Source organism: Protopterus annectens, chromosome 4.part0, assembly GCF_019279795.1.
Source record: "Protopterus annectens isolate FY-2018-M chromosome 4.part0, PAN1.0, whole genome shotgun sequence".
Taxonomy (NCBI): domain Eukaryota; kingdom Metazoa; phylum Chordata; order Ceratodontiformes; family Protopteridae; genus Protopterus; species Protopterus annectens.
The window spans coordinates 1,602,432,937-1,602,460,844 of NC_056733.1; the positions used below are offsets into that span (position 1 = coordinate 1,602,432,937).

A 27,908-nucleotide genomic window follows, 5' to 3' on the forward strand; every position below is an offset into this window, starting at 1 on the left:
GAAGTGTCATACACATTTGAGTTAATTGCTTATGCCGTTGTTATCTCAGATGTTGATTTTGTCACAATTTCTTTGAAATGGTATATCTTTGAAAACTAGGGCAGCTTCAGGAAAGTCGCAATTTCTTTGAAATGGTATATCTTTGAAAACTAGGGCAGCTTCAGAGAAGGTACATTTAAAGATCAGGAATGTGGGAGAGTTACTGTTGGCTTTGGGGATCTGAACCTGAGTCAAGTGTTCACTTTTCTGATATTCTGCATTAAAAAGAAAAAAGGAATAGGATGTGGAATTTTCTGATTAGTGCTATAGCATATTTTTCTTCATTTGGGTGATTTCCTTCTGTTAAAATGAACTGCAGTCTGCCTGTTTGGAATTGCTTGAATTCCGTCTGTCAGAAGCAGAGAGAATGAAATTGTTACATTAGTATTACTGGCTCAGCAGGTCGCATACTTTGATTCTGGAAGATCAGAAAGCTCTGTGTCCTATATCTATGCAAGATACCTTGCTTTATACTCCACTGCTGATAATGTAGTGCAGTATTTGGGAGTATACACACACACACACACACACACACACACACACACACACAGTTATATAGATATGTAGGTGTATACACAAATACATAGATGTCTTTTCTAGATGTAGAAGGAGATGCCCAGAGTGGTCACAGGGTTGGGGGGGGCAGATGCCATTGTCCTGTCAAAGGAGACATCTGATATGGCAGCAATTTGGTCCAAATAGGTGACAGAGAAATGCCGAGAGCCATGGATGAAGGTAGCACTACCACCAGCTTGCATGCAGAGAGGATAGGTTGAATTACAGACTATAATGAATGGTAGCAGCAATAGACAATGGAGAAAGGCCTGAGATTAGTAGTAGTATTGGAGACCTGGCATATAGGCCAACTGTATGCAAGAGTCGTGATCCATCTTAGCTGATACGGGATAGCAATGGTAATTGCTGGGTTGGAATTGCACCACTCAATCATGTCAGCTTTACAATACTAAGTGTCAGAAGGTGCAACAGATAGCACACTTGCTTTTGATACAGAAGGCTGTAGTTTCTATTTCCCCACCAGGTGGCTCAATTGCTAGGATTGCAGTGCAATGCAAGGGAAATCTTGCACACCTGAGTGAGGTTTCCAGATAAAATGTTAAACCGATGTCCCATCTGCTTGAGGTGGTGGTAGCTCAATTGAATATAAAAGATCCCCACACTTTTTATTTATGTACAGAAAATAACTCTTTATTTACAACTTATTTACATAGATACAAATATTTACAAATGTACAGATATATTTATTTTATTTATTTATTTATTTATTTATTTAAATTTGTTGACCGGGAGTGTCCGACTGGATGTGGGTCCATTTTCAGTGGAGGCCCGGGGAGGAAAGCTCCACAGTAAAATAAACAGACAGTAGTTACATTGGATTACATAGCGATTAACAATTTAACATAGAAATTACTTACAACATATAGATATATAGATCTACAAATATGTTTACACATATTCAGAACTTTCCTTACAGTTATACTAAATTATCATTCATATTAGACCCCCATTCCTTTTTCCATAACCATCTAATTTTACCTAATATACTGCTAAAATCCTTTTACCATTAAACATAATTTTATTTATTCTTTCATTCCATGTAACCCATGTAACATAAAATAACTGTATCTATTCTTTACTTCTAGTCTTTTAATGTCAATATTTAATCATAGCCATTTTATTTTATCCACTTCTTTTATATCTTTGAAAAAATCATCCTTATGTAGTTTTCTCCATAATTTTTTTTTTTGTTTTACATTTCAAAAACACATGCTCAGTAGTTTCTCTTCTTGACAGTTTAAATGTGTTCTATCACTTTTCTTTTTATATGCCAAACTTCCTTTTACTGGTACTTTATCTCTGTTTTCACAAAAAATCTTGACATTCTACTTTCTGTATACACAACTTGTTTCTTGTTTTTATAGCTGTAATTTTCCCGATGGTTTTACATAGTAATGTTTCATCATTACATTCTTGTATCATAGTTTTCTTTCTTTTTCTATGTCATCAGTTTGTGTCTTCCAGAAAAATGTTTTTTTCTCGGTAACATTTTACTTCATTTACAGACTCTTTTTTTTTTTTCTCTCTTTTACTCTTTAACCGTTCCCCCAAATTTATCATAGTTATATTTATCCAGTTTTTTTACTAATCACTCATCTTTTTCATGTATCTACTTTAATAACACTTGCACAAATTTAATGAAGCAGCATAAACCACTGGGTTAATTAACCCTAAACCCCCTTCCTCTTTATTTACATACAAAACTCCTCTTTTTACTGGGTTTAACCTAGAACCCCATGTAAATGAAAAATTATCTGCAATAATTAATTTTCACATACTGTTGGTAAAATAAGTACACTTGCTAAGTGTGCTGTTTTCCCATTAATACTGAATTTATAAAATAAGCTTTAATGATAATTTATATGTTCTCCAGAAAAGACAGATTTGTTTTATTTATTCTATTGTTTTTTCCATTGAATTCTACTTGCATCTTCTTAAATGTTATACCAAACACAAAAATGTAATTTATTGTAAAACATGTACTCACTGTCTTTACTACATCACCTAAATCTTTAATTTCTCTTTATTTAAAAACATTCCTATCACCTCATAGATACCCATTTGTACAGATTACTTTTTAGCCAAATTTTGTTTTTGCAATTATTATAATGTCATCTGCATATGTTAACAGAACTGAAATTCATAATCCTTCAGGTGTTAATATACCCCACATTCTTCATTTTGTAATGTATTTCACATAGCATCACATTCATAACTAATGCAAAGAGTATCCAACTCATTGGATATCCCTGACTTACAGCAGTATTCATATGCACCTCTTAGCTTAACCATACATTTACCTGTATTTCTACTTCATTAGTAGTGTATACTGATGTACATAATTTCCTAATGTTCTCATTTGTGTTATATTTTCTTTATGCCCAATAAGATTTCATGTACAGTTATATGAAATTCCTTATTAAGGTCTGCTGTCATGATTTTTGCTTCTTTTGTTCTATTCATATCATCATCCACAATTTCTCTAACTATCATTAATAATTCTTGACAGTCCTCCACCTTTATACTGTATGTACTATTTTCCATAATATTTTCAGTTTTGGTTTCCAATATCTTTTGTAGTATTTGCATAAAGGTAAAGTGGATATTTTTGTTGTTTTCATAAAGATCTTAGTAATCATTATTATTCAGTACTGTTTTTCTCCAGTTTTTTAAGTGTCTTCTATCTTCCATATGAATTTAAGTGTTCCACTGCATAATTCTTTATACAAAAAAACATTATTGCCATTTATTCAAAGTCTTTTGACAGTCCCTTAAACTTTTATACATTTCATTACCCTATTCATCTGGTCCTGCAGGCAAATCTGCATTTACTTGTCCTGATACTTTATCAAGCTCATATAAAGAAATATCCTTTTCCAACTCCTTTTTCTGTTAACTTTTTCACTTACCATGCAATTTTTCATTGCCTTCTTTTTTTCTTTAAATATTTCTTGTACATATTGTACTACACTATTCATAGTAGTTTCCTGAATTCTGTTTCTTCTTTTACACTTTTTATTTCTCTCATTACACTACCATCTTCCTTCACTAATCCGCTGAAGTAACTCAATACTTCTCGTTTTCCTTGTAAAAATATCGTTGCTTATATAACAATTCTTGTATTTTTTCTTGCTTTCTTTCATATAATTATTTTTCTTTGCCGAAGTACTTTCTTTCATTATGATCTAAATCTTTCAATGCATCATTATATGTTATTTTATATTTCTGTACTTTTCTCACATCATATTGCCTCTGTTAAAAATATTTTTTTATATTTTTCCTTAAATATTGTCTACCATTCGGACCAGTTCTCATCAAATATGATCTTTCCATAACTGTATTACTAATCTTACTTTCTTCATTCCATGTTTTCTCATTATTTCTTTTTATTGTTATGCCTATTTTTATATATTTCTTGTTTTCCTTCATCTCTAGCTGTATTGTAAGATCAGAAACTTCTGTTTCAGCTGTCTTCCCTTTTCCTGTAACTAAACCCTCTGAAACTGTGAAACTGTAAAATAATCTGTTTCAATTCTATATATACCCCTTTTGGAAGTCCATGAAATTTTGTCCTAAAATTTTAACTTACCACATCTTATAACATCTAACATTTTTCTTGTATCATTTCTTTTCTTTTTACTCTTGTCTGTTAAATCACAGTCTACTGTTACAATATTCATATTTATTTGTGTAGTCTAAAATCTGTTGCAATAACCTTTCCTTTCTTTACAATTAGAGTAAGCATATAATGTTATACTTCTGTATACTTGTCCTTTCCATTTTCAATCTACAATGGTTAATCTTCCCTTTTTTTCATAAAGTTGCAGCTAATATCTTTATTGTCTAATTTCCAAAATTCCAGATTCTTTCCACACCATAGTTTCTCTGTAATATTTCTTCATTAATTAAAAAATATTATCTTCTAATATAATTACATCGATATCAAATGTATTACACCACTCCAAAATTCCCATTCTTCTTACTATGTTCTTAATCCTATTCACATTTATAGAAAACACAATAAAATTTACATTTACTCTTTTCTTTAGATTCATGTTTTCATAAGTTCATATCTTACTACTAGGCTACCTGCCTTAATGAGCCATTCTTAGCTTAGCCAGTTTCCATCCCAAAGGTGACAATCAAACACTGTACTTTTTGTCTGAGTCATACACCTTAACTATTGTACCAAACCCCAGCCATTAGCTGTATGTATTCTTTTTAATCCATTTCATTTCTTTTGTACTTGTCCCTTGAAATTTTCTTTTTTCTGTCTTTTACCCATTTATGAATAAATTATTTTTTTTCTTTGACTATCTCTCACTTTGTCATCTTCACTTATTCCAGAGTCATCTTCTATATCCTGTTTATTATTGTTTTTGTCATCTAATTTTTCTTCTAATAGTATTTTTTTTTCTTTTCCTTAATCTTATTTTCATTTTTACAATCCATCTATAAATGTCCAATTCTGTTACATTTGTAACATTTCAGTTCACTCTTTTTTTGCTTCATGTCCCATTTCCGTCCCAAGTATATAATTTTCTTTTATCACAGTTACTTATCAAATGTCGTCCTTTTCTACAAAAAGCATGTTTTGGGTTGTCCACAGTATTTTACAACACCGCTATTCTCCAAATTTATCATGCTTGGTATATGTGTATTTTTTTCTATTTCTTAACACAGTATTACAACCACAACCACCAGTCCTTAAACCCTTTAATCATAAACTTTTGCTATGTCCAGTCCTTCTTTACATAATATAAAGTTTTGAAATGTCCGTTCTAAGTCGGTCTTTTCACCTTTGTTCAAAATTGTTCATGAATTTTCTGTTTGGATTCCCTGTTAAATACTTTCAACACACAGAGATACTGTGGTCTTTCTTTTTTCATATTCTGCAAGAAATTTTACCATTGAAAAAACAGTCTCAAATATAATGCCACAAAAATGTCTATTTGTTAATAAGAATAAGTGTTTGTTACCTCATTTGCTTTTACACCTAAAGGAGCAGTTAAATTGTTCCACACTTCATACCTATCCATTTTTTGCCATCTTTCCTTTGAATCTTTACCATGTACTTCTTTTTTTCTTTTATCTTCTGCCTCTTTCTTTTCTGTCACTCCCCTTTTGCCTTCTTTTACTTTCTTTGCATTTGTTTTCTTTTCCATCATTTCTCCATAATGACCCCCCAGGTAACATCTCCTTCATTTTCTGGCACACACTGTGTCACTGTTTCTTCAAATAAGTCATCCTACAACCCTCCCGACTGGTGGGTTATAATTATACATCCATCATTTGTTGCCTCCTTTCCATCAAACAGATTTCTTTAAAACATCTCCTCAGAATCCTACATGCATTCTTTGATGTTGATACTGGCTTTCTCCTCAGTTTCTGTCACCACTCCATTATCTGTCTCCTCTCTCAATCTGCTCCATGTTTTTCCAGACCTCCTCTGTGCCTGGAATGGAAATGGGAAGTGCTCATGCAGAATAGGTCCCACTCGCAACAACAATAAGTAGGGAAGGTTCCCAGATGCTGTGGCCAAATTTCTACTAGGAGTACAAATTCCACCTTGGGTATCCCCTGAAGAGAGGCTTCTAGCCTAGTGGGACTAACTCTGTCAACAGAGTATAAATAAAAATAAACAATTGTAAGAGGGAGGACATAACTGTGTTTCAGCTACATGCCTTCTGAATGACCTTGAATTTTTTTTTCTAGGAGTCCATTCAGACCAATAAAGTGAAACCCCACTGTGTGCCTGAATGTAACAAAAGAGGAAGAACTTAGCAGAGGAACAGTGTCAATAAAGCATAAGACTGGATAGATATTCAAGCAGTAGACATAAAGTAATGAGACACAGCATAGCAGAGGAACATACGAGTGTCTTGGAGCATTTCACAAAGTCTGGGTAGGACAATGTGGGAGCTGGAAGCATTAATGGAGAGTGGACGCTGCTGATTACAGAAACAGCAACCAGTGACAAGAGAAGTGAGACATGGAAGTGCCAGGTAATTGGTTGCTTAGGAAACAAGGAAGATAGGGAGGTGGAGTGGCAGCATACATAAAGGAAGACATCCATTTTGAGGACAGAGAAGAGGATGTGCTAATTTTTTTGGCTGTTTAAGCAGAGAAAGAAGGTGGATTTATACAATATACCGTCGTCCTCCGGACACATGAGGTAGGATGATGAGAGAATTGTAAAATTAAATGAGTGGAGTAGGACAGTGTTTAAAAGCAGCCTAGATGAGTGTAGGCCACAGTGTACAGAGAGAGCAGGACTTTATAGTGATCTTGGACCACAGAGCGGTTCGATCAGGTGGTGTGGGATTATATTAGAAAGGTTACAATTTTTAATGTGGTCCTAACCAGTGCTGTTGATGTCATAAATGTTCAAGTTAAGGCTCAGTCAGACAACAGTAAACTTGCCACTTTGTGGTGTATGGTAAGGGAAAATGTTAAGAATACAAAGATAAAGGTAATTATGTAGGATTTTAGGAGAGTGAGTAATGCTGTGTTATGGGATATAGTCATGAATGATTTAGGAGTCTGGTAGCGAATTGGTGAGGAAGCTATTGGTGTAGGTCAGTGATGAAGTGCTTGGGGCTTGTAGAATTGAGTGCAATGAAGAAGCAAAAAGACAAATAGGAATAGTAATGTTGCTGTATAGGAGTGTGAGGCTAAAACTTTGGATAGAAGCTAGAATCTCAAAGACATGGAAAGGCAGGCATGGGCGATGGAGGAGACAAGTGTAAGGAAACCAGCAGAAGGGTGACAAAACAGGTGAGTCATCAAAGGCGGAAGCTGAAAGAGAACGAACAGAAAGGATTAAGAGGGAAAAGAAGGGCTTTTAGGTATCTGTCAGAAAGGATACATGAAGGGACAAACCTGACTAGGCTAAGAAGAACTGAGGAGAGCACATAAGACAAAAAAGCAGAGGTACTGGGGTACTGTGCTGGAAGGGAGAAAGGGCAAATTATAGACAATGGTGGACAGACATTAAAGTAGAGAAGATGGTGGAAAGGGAACTGGCTACCCTTAGGTGTGATAAAGCACAGGGATCAGATAGACTACATCCCATAGTCCCAAGAAATCTGGGCATTATGCTGGCTGACACCATGTTGTAGATCTTCGACAGATTACTAGCTATTTCAGAAATGTCTGAGGAGTAAAAGACAGCGTTGGTACCCTTTTACAAGGGGGTGAACAGGAAAAATAAGCACTACAGACCTGTTAGCTTAAAAACTATAGCAGGAAAGACATGGAGACAATCCTGAGGAAAATGCTGATAGCCATTTACAGAGGACAGCAGTCTCTTGAACAGCAACCAGTCAGGGTTCATGACCAGAAGGTGCTATCAGTAGAACTTGATCCAGTTGTATGACTGGAACTTGGCAAGAGTAATGGTAACCATGATTTACTTGAACTTCCAGAAAGTCTTTGATTCAGTACCATAAGAACTGGTGGGGTTGGGGTTATGATCAAGAGTGAAGAACTGTATTACACCATGGTTGAATTGGAGGATGCACAAAGTTATGGTAATGACCATTGGAATACTGCACAGGTCTTTCCCTAGTTGGGTGCTCTTCAATGTGTTTGTCACTGACATTTCTTTGAGAATGAGAACACGCGCACACTCCTCCTAGATGACACAGATGGTTGCAGCAAGGTAGAAGAAGGATGGAAAGAATCTGAGGAAAGGTTAAAGATTTGAAAATACTGACCATGTTTGTAGAGAGCTTGGATTTGTGGTTCACTGCAAGTATAAGTACTGTACTGCACTTGGAGTACAACAACTCTGGTGTGAAGTATCAGCTGAGGTGAGTGGAAGTGATGACAGCAGTGCAGGAGATATTGCAAGGGTATTACTTATTTGTGGACTGGACTGAAAGGAGCAGGGTGGAGGTGATAGTGGCAGTAGCTAGCAGAACACTGGCCTATATCTTCAAGGAGGTGCAAGTAAATAATGCTTGTTCCCTAAGGGTTCCTTGTGAAACCATACTGTGTACTGCGTGCAGTTCTGGCAGGCCTACAAGAAAAGGGACATCCATTTGCTGGTTGGAATCTAGATGAAAGTCACCAGAAAGTTGGAGAGGAATGGATCTACCCAGAAACCAGAGATACTAGAGCTTATCTAATGTGAAACCGGAAGACAGAGAGGAAGCATAATATTAGTGCATGGCATTTTGCCACTGAGATGTGAAGTGAGCATCCTGAACATAAAGGACAGATGAGGAAGGGGAGGCATAGGCAGCAAATTGATGTGGCATCATTCCCCAAGGTTCTAAATGTACTTCCTCACAGAGAATTTTGCAAACCCACATGGTGGACTACTGAGTTATGCAATGGAGATGGAATCCACAGAAGCATTCAAGAGGATATGGGCCAAGTAGGGAAAGAGGAGGGTATGGATGGAGAGAAGGTAGAAAGTTAAATGCACTAAAGAGCAGACTAGACAGGTTTAATCTGTCCTGCCATCAAGCAAGTGATGTGTGCCTGTGTGAAAAGTGCTATTAATAATATCATACATTTTTACATATTAAACCTGTTATGTAATTTCTCTTAAATGTAGAATATTTAAACAAGAAACATTGGTGCTCTACAAGACATAATGGACTTGGTATGGACTTGCACAATAATTCCTTTTTATTTAATGGGCATTGCTACTATCAAATACCTTGTGTGGCATTGGGTCCCATAGTAGCAGATACATATGCTAATATTATTCTGTAACAATGGGTAAACAATATCATCAATTCAGGTATTCATCAATATTTAAAGATGTGTTTTATTTATGAATTTTTTTTTCATGTGATCCAGCACTGTAGCATAGCCAGACAAATACATGAGTGTTTTGAATAGTACCATAAATGTCTTTTTTTTTTTTAAATTCACTGTTAATTTACTTATTTTGATACTACCAAAAGATTAAGGTTATAAAATATTTTGCATCTACTATCTACTCAGAGTCTACTTTCTGGAATTCTTATGTTTATGCTAACAGTGGCCATCTAAATTTGTGTTGTATAATATTGCTAAAAGTCCAGCTATGAAGCTATCAAGATTGGTTTCAGATGTAACTGTACTTTTCAACAAGAATGGAATTTATTAAACAGTGTTTATGGATAGATGGTGTGAACAAGATGTGCTTGCCCCCATTTCTCTTGCGGTTATTGAATACAGAAGTGGAATGTGTGCCCTTGTTTTATTTGACTTAGACTTGGATGAAAAATGCAGCCAATGTTAATGAAAGTTACTGTGGCTAAAATTGGAGCTTTTGTACGAGTATGGTGTTGATGCTGGCATTAAGAAGGTAATACTACTTATGGAAGGTTTAAAGGCAGTGTTGTATTGTTTAAAAAGTTGGCACAATACCAGCATTTTTTGTGCATAATTGTCTTCATGCATCTGACCACCAGCTGCATCCAGGACCTCTTCCCATCCACTGCGTGTACTAAACCCAACTTTAGCCTCCTGGACTAACTCAGACCCATGTTCAAGACCAGTGAGGAGATCAAAGCATGTGCAACAGCATCACTTTTTCCTGTTTCTTCCCCAGTCAGTAATGGGTGTCAGTGCCACTTCACTCCTTGCTTTCAAAGGCAATTGCTGTCAACAGGAAGACCTGACCCCCATCCCACCCCACCCCCACAAGCAACACATATGGTTGTTTCCACCAAGGAGATTAACCATGCAGATGTGTCCTGAGCAATGACCCCCCCTCCCCCCAAGATAAACATGCCCTCCTTCCATCTGCATCATCAAACTCCCAAGCTGCTATCAAGCGCGTGTATCCTGAGCCTTTGTGAAGGCTTTTTCCCTCTGTGCCACTGATGCAGGTGACAAAGCACCAACATTTACTTGTAAACATTGTAATAATTTGAATTCATCATTAGCAATGGAAAATACTAAGGTAGGAGTACATTCAGATGAAAACAAGTTGGGACATATAAATGTGTTTCTTGTTAGCAATGCCAATATATTTTGGATCAACCATGTGTTACGTTGGATAATTATAGTGTAGTTGTTGTGCTTCTAGTTGTGTCATCCTACTACCCTCTCTCTGGCAGTCTCTCCAGCTTCTGTATATCTGTAGATGTGAGAAACCTTACTGTTAGAGCAGGATAGTCCTTCACAACCACAGACATTAGCTGTTCAGTTTTTTCTTGTGCCACTGTAAGAGGAAGATCTCTAAAAAGGCTAACTACTGCTGGCCTTCCGGTGCTCAGATAATATACCCTTTGGGTTGTTTCATTCCTCCGTCTGTCTCCCTTTTCTGTCTCTATTTATAGTAGATAGAATTTGTGTGTGTTTTCTTTAAGAAGTTTAACAAAAAAGTGCATCTTTCCAGTGCTTCATTTCCTGTTACTGAAGAATTTTCCTGTTTAGGGTAAGCTGAATTTTTATTTTCTGAAGACTTTATAATGCTTTCTAAATGTTTCATTGCATTTTTGAAAGCCTGGGCATTTTTTGCTGTACTGTGTGTTTGTCAACTACTTTCTTGCCTCATGCTGCCATAATTGCGACTAAATTGTGACTGTTATTTTCATTTATTTAAGGCATAATTTTGAATTTCGTTATTTCCTTCTATGGGCAAAGAAATATCAACCCATTTCAAAGCAACCCACTGCATATTCGTCATCCTCTGGTATTTTTTTTTTCATTACTCACCATGGCATGGCAAATTCAGGCAAGGTAAAGGCACATGCGACTAGGGGCCTTTTCTCTTCTGTAGTATTTTGTAAAGGGGAGGACTCCAAGTTTTCTAGAGGCAGCAAATTGGTCTTCTGTCCATATGTTTACGAAGCAGCAAATTGGTCTTCTGTCCATATGTTTACGAAGCACTACAAACTGGATGCTTTTTGGAGATCATGAGCAGGCTTCACTAGGACCATACTCCAGGGTCTCCTGGACCCTTATCCTTCCTTCTTTCAGGTTGGCTAAGATTTGGAAGTCTACTGGAATGCCAGTAACATAGTACATTTATGTAAGTTCTACTTAACAGTAGTTCGTTGAACACATTGCCTTACTGACAGTATGCTCCCACATCACTCTTTTCTTGGATGTATATACATTTTTTGTTGGTGGTTTCTGCTATTTTGTTTAGCATCCTTTGTTGTATGGCTCTATTATATTTTGTTTGGATCAGTGGGTGTTTGCACAGTTTGCATTTTTCATCTATTCTTCCTTTATATCCCTAGAAAAAAACTGAAGGGCTGCTGTCTTTGGTTGTTAAGGAATATCCTGCTTTAATAGCCGATTGGTTCTTCTTCTTAGGCTTATTTTGCTGGCACATCAGGGAGGCTGCTAAGATGAGGGAGACTGGTCCTTTCCAACATAGCTGCACACTGATAAATGCAGCTCTTCCAGTGTTAAAAAAAACTGAAACACAAGGCGAGGAATTCTGTCACTTTTAATAAATTCAGTTACTAGCTAGTAAGTATACTGCCTGGATACCATTGAAGAAGCCACTAATAGAACCTGAAAGAAAATCAACTGGAAAAGGTGAAAAGAAAACACTGAATGGGAAGAATGCAGCAGCTGTTCAGCAAAAAGCAGTTCAAGCTCCAGCTCTGGTACAAGACACGACTTCCATTGATCTAGAGGAAAAAACAAGTCAAATGTGCTCACAGCTGATTAAAATAAACAAAACACTGAAGGAGTTTATGAAATCAGCAAAAGGCTGGAAAAAATGGAAGAAGCTTTAAACAGATATTCAGATGAGTTGATCAAACTGCAAATATCAGAGGTCGAATTGAAGAAAAGATAGGCGGAGCATGAGACTGCTCAAGAACAGATGCTTCCAAAAATAGAAGAATTACAGGACAGAGAACAAATCTTGAGATTTTCTGCTGTACCGGGGAAACTAGAAGGAACACCCTGTGTTAATTATGTGAAGGCAAAAAATAAGCAACTGGACTGGCATTCCACAGCAGGAATTGTTAATTGAAAAGCTGTAGAATGTGTATGTTCCAAATCTGGCCACGCGAACACAAGCAAAACCTGTATTAGTAAAGATGCAAACCTACCAGCAGAAAGAGTTGATCCTGACAAAACTGTGACAAAAGGGCAAAGTATTAAAAGTTGGAAGCAGTGTTTGTGGAAAATGATTATTCACTGTATACCAGACAGAAGAAAAAAAATATTCCAGTAATCAGGTAATGTCAAGAGGCGGGTGTGAGATTCAAGCTGCTATATCCAGCTGTCTTCAGAATATTTTCTCTTGGAGGATCAGTCATTTTTTTGTTGCCGAACAGGCTAAGATAGTACAAGAGTCTGTCCTACAATAAGTGAGCCGTCCAACAGAAGGGGGCTCTGCTTCTTATTCTTGTGATAATAAAACACACAGAGACTTTAGCAGTGAAACATTATTAACAGTATTTGAAACTTTTCACAATACAAATTGCGTGTTTTATAGTAAAGCATGTTTAGTTGTTGTATGTAATAAAGTAAACAGACTACTTCTATTCTTATTATTCTCTTCTTTTTTGGTATTAAGAAATGTAGACATCACAGTGCAAAAAAAAAAGCATATTTAATTTAATGGACTGTAATTTTGGGTTGTTGAGGGAAGGGTTTGGGTGCAAAAGTATACAGGTCATAATATATGTAGAGCTGATATGTTTTCTCTTGCTTTTCCATAAATTAATGTATGGATTAAGACCCTTGGGTTAATATGATAATGTATTTTAAGTGGAAACAAGTAAATATGAAAACATTAAACATAATGAAGTTTTCCTTTAGAAATAAATGTTTCAGGTGGTCTTTCAGGCTGCTGCAGAAGACTACATTTTTTTTTCTCTTACATTTCCATGAAGATAAACTGATAATAGTGAAATAAAAGCCAGAGAACACTGGTTTCCTCAAGGCTAAAAGTTAATGTTTTCTGTAAGCATGCAGGTTGTTTTTACATGTGGGAGAAGAATAACAGTAACAAAAAGAACAGGCACCAATTATTGTAAATAGAAGCACCGGTAGTAATATGCATCTTGCCATGGATAACCTCGATTTCAAGTAAATTAAGGTCTTTGTTAGCAGTTGTCTGTGGGAGACAAATGTTCCTATTAGGAGGGTTAAACCCCCACACATGAATTGGCTTAACAATACCCATATTTATGGTGACATGATAAAATTTAGCATTTAGGAGTATGCATTAAAAAGGATCAAGTTATGGCAGCTAAGGATGCATGGGAAGAGACTAAACAAAAGATAATAAAAAACCTGAGAAACTAGAAACTCTTGCTTGTATATATGGATAGCAAAATACAAAGCAGTAAAAATGTTTTTAGTCCCTTTAGATTTTACACTGGGTCAGGCATATTTTTATCAACCAGAGGAGAAGCTGTGGGTAGTAATGAATAAAGACTTGCAGGATTTTATCTGGGAGGGAAAGAGGACAAGAGTCAAGTGGGTTACGTTAATCCTTCCAATAGAACAAGGAGGTTTAGGATCACCTGATTTGAAGGTATATTTTAGAGCTGCATGCTTAAGGCTTTTATACATAATACAAGCAGAAAGCTACAATTCAAAGTGGAAAGCAATGATGATAAACCAGGGGTGGGGGGGGGGGGGTAATTCAAGAAATAAGAAGAGACTGTGATTTTGGATGCAGATCCTTAAGTAGAGAATAAAAGCATTCAAAGCATAGCGCAAAATATACTACAAACTAAGACAACATGGGACTGGAGAAAGGAGATTCTGCCGATAGGGATAACTGCAGTTTGGGGTACTGAGTATAGGCAAGAGGTGGCTGGAATTTGCTGAAGGATGCTGGCAAAGGAACCCAAGGTATTGGGTACAAATAATTCGTGAGGGAAAGGTAATAGAATGGGAAGAGGCCAAGAAGACATTTGGATTGCGTGCTAGATATAGCCTTCCCTGTCAGGTTTTGACATCAGAGTATTGACAGAAAGGGATAGAGGAGTAATAGATGAAAGACCTACACTGGTTGAGTTCTTAATTAAGTGGAAAACAAAAATTGCTGTTAAAAAAGGATAATTAGAGGGCATATAAGATATTGCACAGTAGCTATAGGAATCAATCATAGGAGGTCAGAAAAGATTGGAGACAGATAAGTAAGTCACAAAGGACATATGTATGGCTTTCAAATATTCAACAAAGTCAAAAAGATTTAGGATTTTTGCCTGAAAATGTTTGCCGTAGATACTTTTATATCCCTAGCAGACTCCAAAGAAGTTTTCCTCAAGTAGATGGCAAATGTTTGTGGTGTAATTGGTAAGAAAGATGTACTTGGGAGCATGATATATGATGTCCCTTTTGATCATATGTTGCAGTATCCATAAAGTGGGGGAGTCCGCTGCTGGCTGACTCGTACATCCGGCCAGTATACAAAAGTGTAGTGCTACTGCAAGGTACGTGCGATGTCACACACAGATCAAATCCTACATCGGCCATAAAATTACATCGGGTATAAAGTGGATGTCGGTACTTAACAGGCCTCAGAACTTTTCTGCCTACAGTCAGATCATTTGCTCTGGTAGTCGCTCATCAGGCAAGTTGTGAATCTTGTTCAGATAAGTGCCCTGTTGGGGTTTTTCTTTTATTACCTTTTTGCTGCTGTGTGTTTTTGAGGTTACATGTCAGCTAGGAAGGGCAAGTGTCAGTGTGGAAGACAGATTCCGTATAAGGACTCTCACAGCCTTTGTCTATTTTGCCTAGGCACTGACCATGACCATACTACTTGCTCTATTTGTAAGGCCTTTGTTTATAGGTTCATAGGTTGGTACTAGGCTATTGGCCCTGGGGACCTATACAAGCCTAACCATAACAATTCCCTGGTTATTTCTTCCCACAGTATTTACTTCCCAAGACCATGCCAAGCCGGTTAGCTTCCCTAAATTTATACCTAAAAATCAGCGCCTTAAATGTCTGGGCCCTTCAGGTTAGTCGCAAACTAAGAAGGCCAAGATATCTAGACCTGATTTACCCACTCCTCCCTCTGGTCCAGACATCTTTCCCAAGGCCGATGTTGGCCTGGAGACCGTTCTGGAGTCTGTAGGTGCTCCTTTGATGGGTACCAGTGTGGAGGCTGTGAAGGACCCTACCAGCATGTCCTTGGGGAAAACGCAGGCATCTGTCTTGGACATGGGGGGACCTCAGCTCATTGTAACTGAAGGGCCCGCATGGCATTCCACAGATCATTGTGTGGGATGATGTCCCTACCAATATTGTGGAGTGTTGGCTGATATCGGGCCCATCCACCTTCCACCATATGGATGTTCCTAAAAAGAAGAAACTTAAAACTTAGGTATGTTTCTCCTACCTCTCAGGAACAACAAGCAGATTGGCAGGCCTTTTCCCAAGGCCTGTTCAATGCCTTTATGGCCCTGAGCAATCCTCAGCTCTCCCCCACCTTCCTTTCCTTTCTCTACACCACAAAAGAGGACTTCTGAGGAATTTTCTTCAGATGAAGAGGATTCTTCTGTGGATGAATCTTTGGCTTATTCATCCCAAATTTCTTCTTCTTTGGGTTATGCTTTTCCAGAAGAAGAATCTAATGGCACTGATTTCCCTGGAGAGGATAACTCATTTGGGGAAACCATTCTTAAAATGAGGGAGTTTTTCAAATGGAGTTGTTCCCAGGTGTCAGACATCCAAAAAAGGTACTATGACCTGCTGTAGACGGACCCCCGTCCCATCTGCCATACCTCCTGTTCTGCCAGCCTTCCTGGATGCCGTTCCTGCAGCCTCAAAGTGCCTTGATTCACAACCTCCTGCCCCCAAAAGGCCAGATAGATTTTATAAATTGCCAGAGGATTCTAAATTTCTGTTCAAATGTCCTCCTGCAGACCCTGCAGCCATTTCGGTATCTGTGGACAAGGCCTCCAAGGTGTTACCTTCCACTTCCCTGCTCTCCCCTCAGTTAAGGAATGGAAAGTTATGGAGAGATTAGGACAGAAAGTTTGTACATCGGCTACTCTAGCTTTTCAGGACCATTAATCACCAGACCCATATGGCCAAGTATTCCTTGGCCCTCCTCTCAGACGCTGGTAAACTACTTTCTGAGCTCTCTGACTCTCCCACTAAGGCCAAGCTTTCCTCCATCCTTAACTCATGTGCTCAGGTTACATGGCATTCCATAAAGTGTAGCTATTATGCCATGGAGGCATCAGCTAGAACAACTGCATCTGGGTCGGTCCTCGGGAGATATTCCTGGCGCAGACTCCACCCTTTGCCTGATGACATTAAGGCAAAAATCATGGATGCCCCCCTGGACAGCAAGGCATTATTTTGATACCTCTACTGCAGAACTCTGTAAATCTTTGCAGGAGAATTGCAAGATCTGAAACATATTTTTGTTTCCACGGTGCCTGGGTTTCAGAGGAACTGCCATACCAAGACCACTTTGTAAGGAAGCCTTGCAGTCCCTAGTCTTTGTAAGGTAAAAGAGATGCTAGGAAACAATTTTCATCTAAATCTACCACCTCAACTCCTGCACAGAAGCAGCCCTTTCAGGCTAAGACAGGTAGTCTGTGACTACCTGCCTCCTGGACCACAAACACCTCTCTCCCTTCGCCCCTCTCTCTCTCCCTCTGCTTGAAAACAGATCACTCAGAACTCTTGGGTCCTATCCATCATCTTGCAAGGATACTTTATGGTGTGGAAGACTCCTCCTCCTATCAAGGGTATTCCACAACCTCCAAGGGGACAACTGGAATTCTTTCCCCAGGTCATTTCCACTCTTCTTTCTCAAGGCATTATTCAGGATGTTCCGCCTTTGCAAGTAGAAAAAGGGTTCTACTTCAGGATGTTCCTGGTCCCCAGGAAGGGTGATCCTTGGAGACCCATTCTAGACCTATTCCATCTAAACACTTTTCCTGAAGGTTCCCACCTTTCAAATGTTTACTTTACCCACTCTTCTTCCTGTCATTCTTCCTCAGGCATTTATGGTGTCACTGGACATCAAGTATACCTGTCTCCATATTCCCATTCACCTTCAGTTCAGGATGTTTCTTCGCTTTACTCACATTTTCAATTCTGTGCCTTGCCCTTTGGAATGTCTGCAGCCCCGAGGGTCTTCACAAAATGCTTAGCTCCTGTCATAGCCTTCTGCAGGCTACAGGGTATACAGATTTTTCCTTACCTGGATGACCACCTTCTCCAGACTCAGACTCCAGACACCCTTCAGAAGAATTTCTCCTTCATGGTGTCACTGCTAGAGGGTCTAGGTTTCACAATCATTTACCAGAAATCTACTCTGGTTCCTTCCCAAGACCGCATTTTCCTTGGCTGCAGGATCAAATCAGACAGGATGCTGGTTTCCTTACCTCCGGAAAAGGTTCTGTTCCTCACATCCTATTTTGAGGCCCTCTTGCATCTGCAATCCCTGACTGCCAGGGAATTTCTTCGCCTCTTGGGGTTCATGGCATCCACTTGTCCCCATGCTTCCTTTAGCCAAGTTATACATGAGGACATTCCAGTGGTTCCTGAGAGCAGTTTGAGTACAACACTCCTATCATCTGGAGTCTGTTATTCCCCGTCTACCCGGCCTGAAAAAGGAGTTGCAATGCACTGGTGGATCCAACAGGTTTCAAGGAATCTAGGCTTACCCTTGCAACCTCCTCTTCCCACTCAGGAGCTATAAACAGATGCTTCAGTCCTGGGATGGGGACCAAACCTAAACTCATGGAGGGTCAGAGATGTGTGTGGTCTCTCGCTCAGAAGAGGGAGAACATCAATATAAAGGAGATGAGACTCCTGATTTTTCACTCTGCATATCTGTGATCAGGGGCCTTAATATGGTTTGCAGATAATACCATGATCCTCTCATGTGTCAACAAAGAGGGTGGGACAAAGTCCTATCTCCTGTGTGAAGACTGTTAGCTTCCCAGAGTCAACTCACCCTCCAGGTGGTTTACATACCCACAACCCAAAATGTTGTGGCATTACACTGAGCAGGTCCATGACTCAGTCCCATGAATGGATGTTGCATAGGGATGTGTTTCTGGACATGGTCTATCAGTGGGGTACACCTCAGGTAGATCTCTTTGCCTCACTTATGAACAGGCAACTTCCCAAGTTTTGTGCCAGGGTCCCAGATCCCTTGGCATGGAAGGTGGATGCCCTGTCTTTCTCTTGAAAGGGGATGTTTCTGTATGCATTCCCTCCCTTCCCACTTCTCAATGTTCTAGTGAGAGGATCCTGCATACTTTAGATGTGCACAGACAACCCTGATATTACTTGGATAAAACCAAACCAATTAGGAAATCTGACCACCTTTTTGTTCTCGTGATTTGGATGGAGGGATATTTAAATTGTGAAATACTAATTGTGATTTTATCTGAAGAAGTTCATGTTATCTAAACGAAAAGCGCTTCATTAAATATCTTTGGCTCGGTTCCTATGGTTGTCATTGCTTTTGTTTTTCAGTTCTTCTGGTTTGTTGATTTTGTTTTCTCATTCTTGGTATAGAGTTTTACAGTGACAGACTTGCTAGAGGCAGACCCAGACAAAAATCTGAAGGATACACAGCTTGTGTTGCCTATAAAAGTATAAATTTATTGCTGACTTTAGGTGTTGGGATATTTTCACTCTAGGAATCAAGGGAAGGTTTTGAACTTTTTGCATGGATGGCTGTTGCAGTGTAGATATTGATGCAGTGGGAGTATGAAATAGAAGCATTAAGCAGGTGTTGAAACAGAGTAGGCGGTGTCATTGCAAATGTAAACATTAAAGGTAAGGAATGTTATTGTAACCCAGGATTTGGTATCCACACATAACTGTGTGTATGAAAGGGAGGCAGCTAAACATGTGTTTGCCACTCAGATGAATAAGACCAATAAGAAGGTTGGTAAAGCGTCAGTTGGTGTAATAGTAAGGCACAATAAAAAACAACCACAGCAATGTACTGTCAAAGATTTAATAAAAAGAAAGCAAAGCTTTCAGGTTGAAAAACCCTTCATCAGTGCAAGATAAAGCAATCAGTTTGGGTGTGTTTAAATACATTAACCCATTGAGCACAAATTTAAACAGACCAACAATTAATCATTCTTTCTCATGTATTAAAATATATGTTATGCCAAAACACACTAGACACACTTTATATAATAATAATTTATATATAATATGCTCATTCAGGCCTAGCCAGTTCCCAGCATTCAAACATAATTGCCAGTATAACTCTCTTTTCTCAAGTAATAATGACCATGCACTACCCCTCATGTTGGTACTGATATTGTCTATAATAAAAAAATGGAAATGGCCAGGCCTGAATGAGCATATTTCCATTAGCCCAATTTTAAAACTAAAGGCACATGTATATATATATATATATATATATATATATATCTCCATTATGCATTTTAACATTTTAAATAATTCACATGTTCAGTAGTTATTATAAGTGTATTTATTTCTCAACATTTTCTGCTATATCTAGTTTTTAGTATTTAATTGCACATTTATTGTTTTAACACATTCAGCATATTTAAATATTTATTGTACATTGTCATTTTATGAAGCAGTGCTTTATATATAGTGTGTTTTTAGGGTGGTGTGTTCCATGAACTTTTTCAGTTTGTATATTTTGTTTTCTTTTTAAATTCAGTGACTGTAAATATTGTGCTTTTAATGACATAATTGATTAGTTTATAAATGGGTGGAACTACCTGTTTGAACTGTATAAGAAGGAAGTAACTATGTGGGGTAAATTGTCTGATGAAGTCTAGATCTTTCTGGACGAAAGTGCTCATCCTTGGATTTTTTTTTGGTCTGAAGTTAAAGTGGATTATTCATTCTACAACTCTGTGGTGATTTGCAGCCTGTATTACTTTGAGTGGGTTCAAGCCAGCTACTTCTTCTGGCTTTTGTGTTTATCTGCTTCAGTTTGTGCTTTTATTATCACAACCACACTGCGAGTCTGGGGTAATTCGCAATGTTTTCACGAAACAATTTGTGTTAAACCTCAGAAAGGGTGTGTAAACTCCTAACTACTTTTCAGTGATATTGCTTGTGAGGCTAGAAGAGAAAAAACGGAAAAATGCCTTTCCCTGGGTAGTATCCTTTACCGACTGTTTTCAACTGTTACGGAAGGTAATCCTCGGTCGGGAATGACTAAGCAGGACCTTTAAGTAAAGGAAACCTTGTTTCTAGCCCTACTGTTTTAATAATTCCCCCAAATCAGGCACTAAGTATGAATGGTTGTCTCCCTAAAATATTTTAGTAGCAGCTGGTAACTGTTGGTAACCAAGGAGAGACAATGGGACACAAAGCAACACAGGGGCTCACATGTGCAGGCCCATTGTAAACACACGACTGCTCTTTCCAAAACGTTCTACATTTCCCAATTATACAAAGAAAAGTAGCATTTAACATTACCAGTGGACAACATCAGCAGGTCTTGTGGTTTTTGCTGCTGTGCAATTGTGTGTCGGACAGTAGCAGATGAATGAACGGCAAGTTTCATTGTTCCACATGCGGACAACTTTCACTATGTTACTTTGTATGCATACTTTTTACAATGCAGCAGTCTTACACAGAGAAGTAAATATTGTACTTCACTTTTATAAAGGAGTATGTGCCACAGTTCCCAAGTAACTTTGACAAAAGTATTCGGCAGGTGAAGGGCTTGCAAATGAACCTCTTCTCCTTATCCGAATGTGGTTGCGATAATACACAAGTACCCAAAAATCTCTTGACTATCTCAAAACCCACAAAAAAACCTAGTCACTCTCTGTATTCATACTCTGTCTCTATACTTTGGAATTCACTTCTTCTGGCTACCAGGTCTATGCTTGCTGTTACCCATTTCAAAGCCTCTTTAAAAAATCATCTCAAAAATACATGGCTCTGTTCCTGCATAAAGCCTGCCCTAATGCTCAGGTCTTCCTCTTTCTGTCATATTTCAATCCCTCACAGGCTGCAGGATCCTAAGGCTCTTCTAACTCCTCCTCTGCTTCTATACCATATCCTTAAGCTACTGCTCAGGCTTTATTGCTTCTATTCTTCTTAACTCTCTCTCACTATCTATCTGCATCACTTACTTTCTGGCTGCTGTTTTCCTAACTGAAGCTAACATATTTTGCTTGTACTATTACAGTCAGTGTCACACAGTGCACTACGTACGTACTACTATTTTGGACACTGTTTACATCATGTATGGTGAGAGTGACTATTATTGTCTGTAATGTTTTAACTGTATGGGATTGTCTGGATGTGTAGTAATATATTTCAACATCTTGTACCAGTTTGTTCTTTCAACTTATTTTTTGTATAATATTTCTAATGTAATTTTTATTGTATTGGATTATACTGTATTTGCATTGTACTGTATGTGGAGTTTTTCTCCCCAGGCCTCTGCTGAAAATGGGTTCTGTAGACCCAGTCCGACCACCCCGGTAAACAAATGTCAAATAAATAAATAAATAATCCCTTTGAATACATGAGGAGCATGCATACTGGTATAATGCAGATATTTATTCTTATGTACAATTTTCTTGGGGACAGATGTCTGAATATTTTCACCATCAAACAAATAATCCACATCCAAGAATTGGATATGTGAAGTGTGCATAGAAAAATATTAAACATTTTTGCTACTATTCAAAAATTTCACAAATTCATTCAGCTCACTATTACTACCTTCCTAAATAAAAAAAAAAGACAACATCCACAAAACGTTAAAAAAACGCAACTTTAGAACAATAACAAGGAGGAGCATTATACACAAATTCTGTCTCCCATTTATCTATAACCAGATTGGCGTAGGTATTTGCAATGGGAGTACCCATTATCACTCCTGATACCTGATGAAAAAATGTATTTTTAAATACAAATACATTATTGTCTAATACAACTTCCAAGGAGTTCACAGATGGTTTCAGTCTGTCTAATGGATAATCTATCATATCTACAGAGTAATTCCTTAATTGAGTTTACCCTGTGTTCTTTTGCCACTCAGATGACATAGAGGGATAAGGTCTCCACTATGACTCAGGTGACCAGACTTTTATTAACGGTTTGGACACCTGACAGGGGTTGTAGGGAGGATGAGACATGCCAACGCCTGTCTAATGGACACTGGCAGAAGCTAGAACTCCAAGAGGAATGGGCATCAGGCTTGGGGGTAGGGTAAACAGCACAGTGCACATGCCTCATGCGCTCTGGGCGGAGTTGCATGCCATAGTTTCCTGACCTCAGCCAGACATAATTTAAAAATGCTAGGCACAAATGGGAGGGGGATATAGGACTACAAAAAATATCAGACCCCTGTAGATGATGGCAACACTGCTGACACTCGAGTCACACCTCCACTGAGTGAAGAACAATGCATAAGTTGAGCCTTCAGATGGAGAGCTGATGGGTTCACTGAGCAGGGATGCACCATTGAAGGTATTGTGGTACTGGCCACAATATATAAAAAAAAAAAATAATTTAAAAATAAACATAGGCTGAGGAGATGGAAAAATGACTGCGGACGTGCACAGTGTATGTATTGTGATTCTGTAGCTCTGTAGGTGCATAATAAACTTAATATGAACAGATGTGCAGGGGATACTCCTGCTGAGCACTTTACACATCAGTGGTACTTCAGGCACATACTAGATACACAGATGCTGGGTGCACTGCCGGAACCCAAAGAGTACCAAAAGGTTGAGCTGGATGGCACATTTTATGCTGCAGTAGTTATGTGCAAACTGCCAGGATTTGCACCTACCATTAAACTTCATAGCAAAGATTTTGTAAAAACACATGGGTAGGGTGCACAGCATGACTGCATGTGCACGCAGGTATTTCAAATGTGCATAATATTTTTGCACTCAGAAGATTTACGTGTGTGTGTGTGTGTGTGTGTGTGTGTGTGTGTGTACTGCAAGAAAGATCCAGCCAAGCTAGAGTCTTCACTACATAATACCTTGAACCATCTGGTGGAGGCCCACAGAATGTATGCCTTCCAAGGGCATTCCAAGGCTTTTTTCTGGCCTTGTCAGTACAGAATAAGTGGATTGTTTGGCCATGCTTTAGAAACACAAAGCTTAAAACAGTAAAACTCTAGCTTGGTTGGATCGATCTTGCAGTTTTTACTGAATTGCTTTTGTAACTTTTTTACCCTTTGGTTTTGATGTTGTTTGGGATATTTTGCAGACACCCTGATGTTTATATGTATCATGCTTGATTTTAAGCTCTGTGTTTCTATGTCTGCATACAAACTCTTTAGATTAGTATGTGTACAGTTCTGTATTGAGCTGTATGCATTGATTGCCTTGAAGTTGGGGCTGCTTTGTAGTGACAGTAGAAGATGTGCACCTTCCTGTTTCCTTTCTAGGGTCATTACATGCCCATTGCTAGATAGTTGCATTGCTGTGCTGTATTAGGTGGCAGCTTAGGTATTTTTTTGTTGCTGTGTTTGAATTCCAGTTGTGTTGCTGTTTATACACTACTGATCATTTCCATGCTATAGACAGACACTGTATGGAGTTGCATAGGTTGGATCCATCCCTAGCGTGCTGTTTGCTATGAATTGCTTTTGAGATTTTTCTGTGCATTTCCTAACATGCCATGTCTATGGTTCTTGTCCCCATCATCAGATTAGAAATTCTGCAACTAGGTTGTAGCATGTTACAAGAAGGTTTTCTTCCACCAACTTGTAATGTTTCTACACTGAATACTCACCCAGTGCCATTAGCTTTGGTATTTAGGTCACACCTTCAAATTCTGATTTATAAGTTTGTAGTATCACATAATTTGATTAATCCAACTCCCAGTAATACTAAATTGGCATAGATGGGAAACTGAATCAACCATTGCAGTAGAAAGTCTCCTGGTCCGGTTTATCTGACCCCTCCTTCCTGTTTATAATTTTAAGCAGCATCCATCACGTTCTAATAGATACTGACTCTTCAAAGTGTAGCCATGATAATAACCACTGTAAAAACTATTTAATTTATTTGTGATGTGGGTTTCCCAACATTTTCTTGGTAAAGTCATCATAAAATGTACTAGTTTGTGAATACAAGAGATATTCTGGTGGTATGAGATTAGATTAAATTAATACTACAAAACTTTAAAGTGATGGAGGAAGTAAATATTCTGAAGTGTTATATCCCATTTGCACTTAAGCTGTGTAACTGGTGAATGTTGAATGATAGCTTTGAGGTCTGTGATACTGCCTTCTCCAGGTCCCTTAAATTTTGTGAACTTTTATAGCAGGGGTAACTTGGGTTGTGTAACTCAATACTTTGTGAAAGTGCAGACAGTAGATTGGCTTATCACATGTTTCCTGTACTTAATGCCATATTAAATCTGTACTGAATGTCATAACAACCAAGCAGTAACAAGCAGATGTTCAGCATTTGCAGCAAAATGTAGTTTTTAATTTTTCTGTCTTTGATTACAATTCTACTTGCAGCACCAGCGAGCTCATGATGACCCAGTTGCAGGGAAGTATACATTTTATGAAGTTATTACAGCAGATGTTGGAGCCCCTTCCAGGGTTAGAACTTTGCAGAGTCGTTGTTTGGTGCCAGGATGGTACTCCACTCACCTTGAACGATGGCTGAGTTACTATCATTCCAACCAGGTAAGGGATGGAGCAGGAAGCAGGCTTTTGACACTTAGCTTGATGCATACAGTTTCCGAGTCACTTTGCAGAAGCATTTTGTGCTGTTATCCATTACAACGCCAAACATGTCTCTTGCAAGTTTTCCACAAATATGGTGTATAATAATGAAAGGTAACATTTACTCATATTGATTCTGATGTTTTGTTTAGTTTAGTGGCAGAGCTGCACTGTATATTATTATAGTGCATGTTTACTTTAGATTTCTAATACACACAATATTCTCCTTTCTCTCAAGCTAGCATGAATGTGTGGGGAATACAGCAGTTTCACTGAAGTTAATTTTCTTTGAAGTAATTGTACTTGTCAGAACTATCATAGACTTGAAATGTTTGCCATCCACTTCCACAGTGACATGGCAGTTTTCAAAGTTTTAAAAAAAGCTGCATTCTACTTTTAGGCAGAGTATTTAATATGCACTATACCCTGGATCCAAGCATGGCATTGCTGAGGCAGCTTTCTTTTTCCTTCCCTGCCTGATGACACACAGTGAAGCCTATATTGCACTTTTGTGTGGAAATCCACACTGGATGAAGCAACCGGGAGGAACTTGCATTTTATCAGCAGTCTTCACTTCACTGACTTAACAGTAACTGGTAGAGGAAGATGCTTCCTAGCCCCCTAGTTGGGCAGTACCCTTATGCAGTAGGTGCATTTCTGAATGTGGTCCAGAATCATGGATGGATTGGTCTGAGCCTTGGAGCTAATCATAATAGCACTAGTTCTGGATGGGCACCAAGTGGACAGGTGTAAATATTGCTGTTTTTAAATGGCTGTTTAAATTTGATAATACATTTGTAATATGGTATCTCTCAAGATAATTAATAACTTAGTTTCAGTATTTATTAAGCCTGTAATGAAACTGCTTGGCAAATATAGCCAATGGGGAGAATTCTTGAGGGCTAGAAGTGCGCACTGTAATGTCACCTGACAGTTTGAGTATCAGTAACATTCCTGAGGAACTTTCAGCACAGGAGCCCGCTTTTCGACCTCATTTATTTAATGTCGGTATGCCTGATATTAATTTTGGTAAGAGCGTTTGTATATAATTTGATGATGATTAAATAATATAGAAAAAACAATTAGCGCAGATTCTGAATAAGGGTTTAGTTTGTTTGAGAGTGTTATGCAGAACAGAATGAATATCAGCATAGGAAATATAAAATGGGTGCTCCTTGTATCAAATAAATGTAAAAAATTGTATTAGAAAGTTTTCACATGTTCAGTTATTCAGTGAAAATATAGGAGTGCTAGTTGATCAGAAATTGTCCTTTCAAGAAACATCTGCAAGCAAAACTGTTAGTATAGTACAACCATTCGGATGTGGAGAAGCTCATTCAGTGAAATAATTATTTATATTCTTGGTTAAATGTAAATTGGAATATGGGGACCTTGGAGAGGCAGTCAGATAACTTACAACAGTTCAATGAAGATTCACAAAGAGACTTAAGCAGTTTAGCAGTAAGTATTATACTAGGAAAAGCTTGTTCTTCTCTCCTTAGATGTTAGAAGGGATTGGGATTTGATCCACAGAAATCATTAAGGGGAATTTTGCACTGAGAAAAAGAGAAAAAGTCGATGCTGTAGAACAGGTCAAGATTCCAGATGGAAATGTAAACCTTTGGATTGGATATGGGAGAAGAGCAGTGTGTGACTGAAAGAATACTGTACAGATGGAACTGGTTCCAAGAATCCGAAGTACAAACAAAATGATGTATGTTTAGGAAAAAAGAACAGTAGTAATAGGAGAAGGGCAGCCACAGGCTGCTAACTTCAGTACATTGGTAAGCAAAGCAGACCATCAAATCTTTTGGCTGAAAGATCATGTGCAGTGTTTTTTTTTTTTTTTTCAATAGTAACTACTTGTATTTTCAGCAAGGAAGTATTTGCATGCTTCTTCATGCTTGTGAACATATTTTGTTGAAAAAAAAATAAAGAATAAAAAGAAGTAACTTTTAAAACTCTTGCTGAATGTGGCAGTTTTGAAACCTCTCCAACTGACCTGTGTTAAGTGTACGTGATGGCAATACACGTATTGTTTGGACAAGAAGTAATTAGGTTCGGTTGTAAATTGTAAAGAATTGAAAAGTAGATAGTTGCAACGTATATTAATAGAGTGACAAAAAACATTGAGTTGAGAAAAACCTGACTAGTTTAACAGGTTGTCAGTTAACTATTTGCTTTCTGATTCATTATAACTTAAATTAAATTAAATATCTGTTGAGAAGCACAGCAACCAAAGTATAAAGAGACCTAAGCCAATCCTGTGGCACAGTGACAAGATATGCGGTTGCATCTCCAGTGACCTGGGTTTATCTAGTGACATGTGCATTTGAAGGCTGAATGGGTAAGGAATGATTAGACAAAGCCTAGCTTATTTTTTTCTGGGAGAGGTTGATGTCAAAAGGACCATCTCTTGGCACTTACATCTCGCCAGTGCACCTCTGGTAGAAACTGACTTTGTGGTAGATGTTGACTTGTTGGGAGTAGTGGGCAAGGATGCCCAGAGGGACGCTTTCTAAGCTAAGTGAGTGATATACAAAAGTTATGTACTTAACATAACAATGCATCTGTGTTGCCTGATGTTCATCATGCATACAGCTGCAGTCATTACAGATGGGTTATCCTGCCATCAGGCGGGTCCTCGGTCGGGCGAATTCCAAAGTCTAGGTCCGGCGTCGGTTGTCGTCGCTTCTTCCCTGACGTCAGTGCGGCAGGGGTA

General features: G+C 38.2%; 1 protein-coding gene across 1 annotated transcript in view; it reads left to right on the forward strand.

Annotated features, from left to right (window-relative positions):
• Positions 1-27,908, forward strand: part of NDST1 (N-deacetylase and N-sulfotransferase 1) — a 1,661,305-nt gene that overhangs the window by 1,333,127 nt on the left and 300,270 nt on the right. The window contains exons 16-19 of the mRNA XM_044069371.1: positions 10,116-10,155; positions 12,916-12,939; positions 14,681-14,710; positions 24,971-25,147. Coding sequence (XP_043925306.1) covers positions 10,116-10,155; positions 12,916-12,939; positions 14,681-14,710; positions 24,971-25,147 — 271 coding nt within the window. The remainder of the gene's footprint in view (positions 1-10,115; positions 10,156-12,915; positions 12,940-14,680; positions 14,711-24,970; positions 25,148-27,908) is intronic.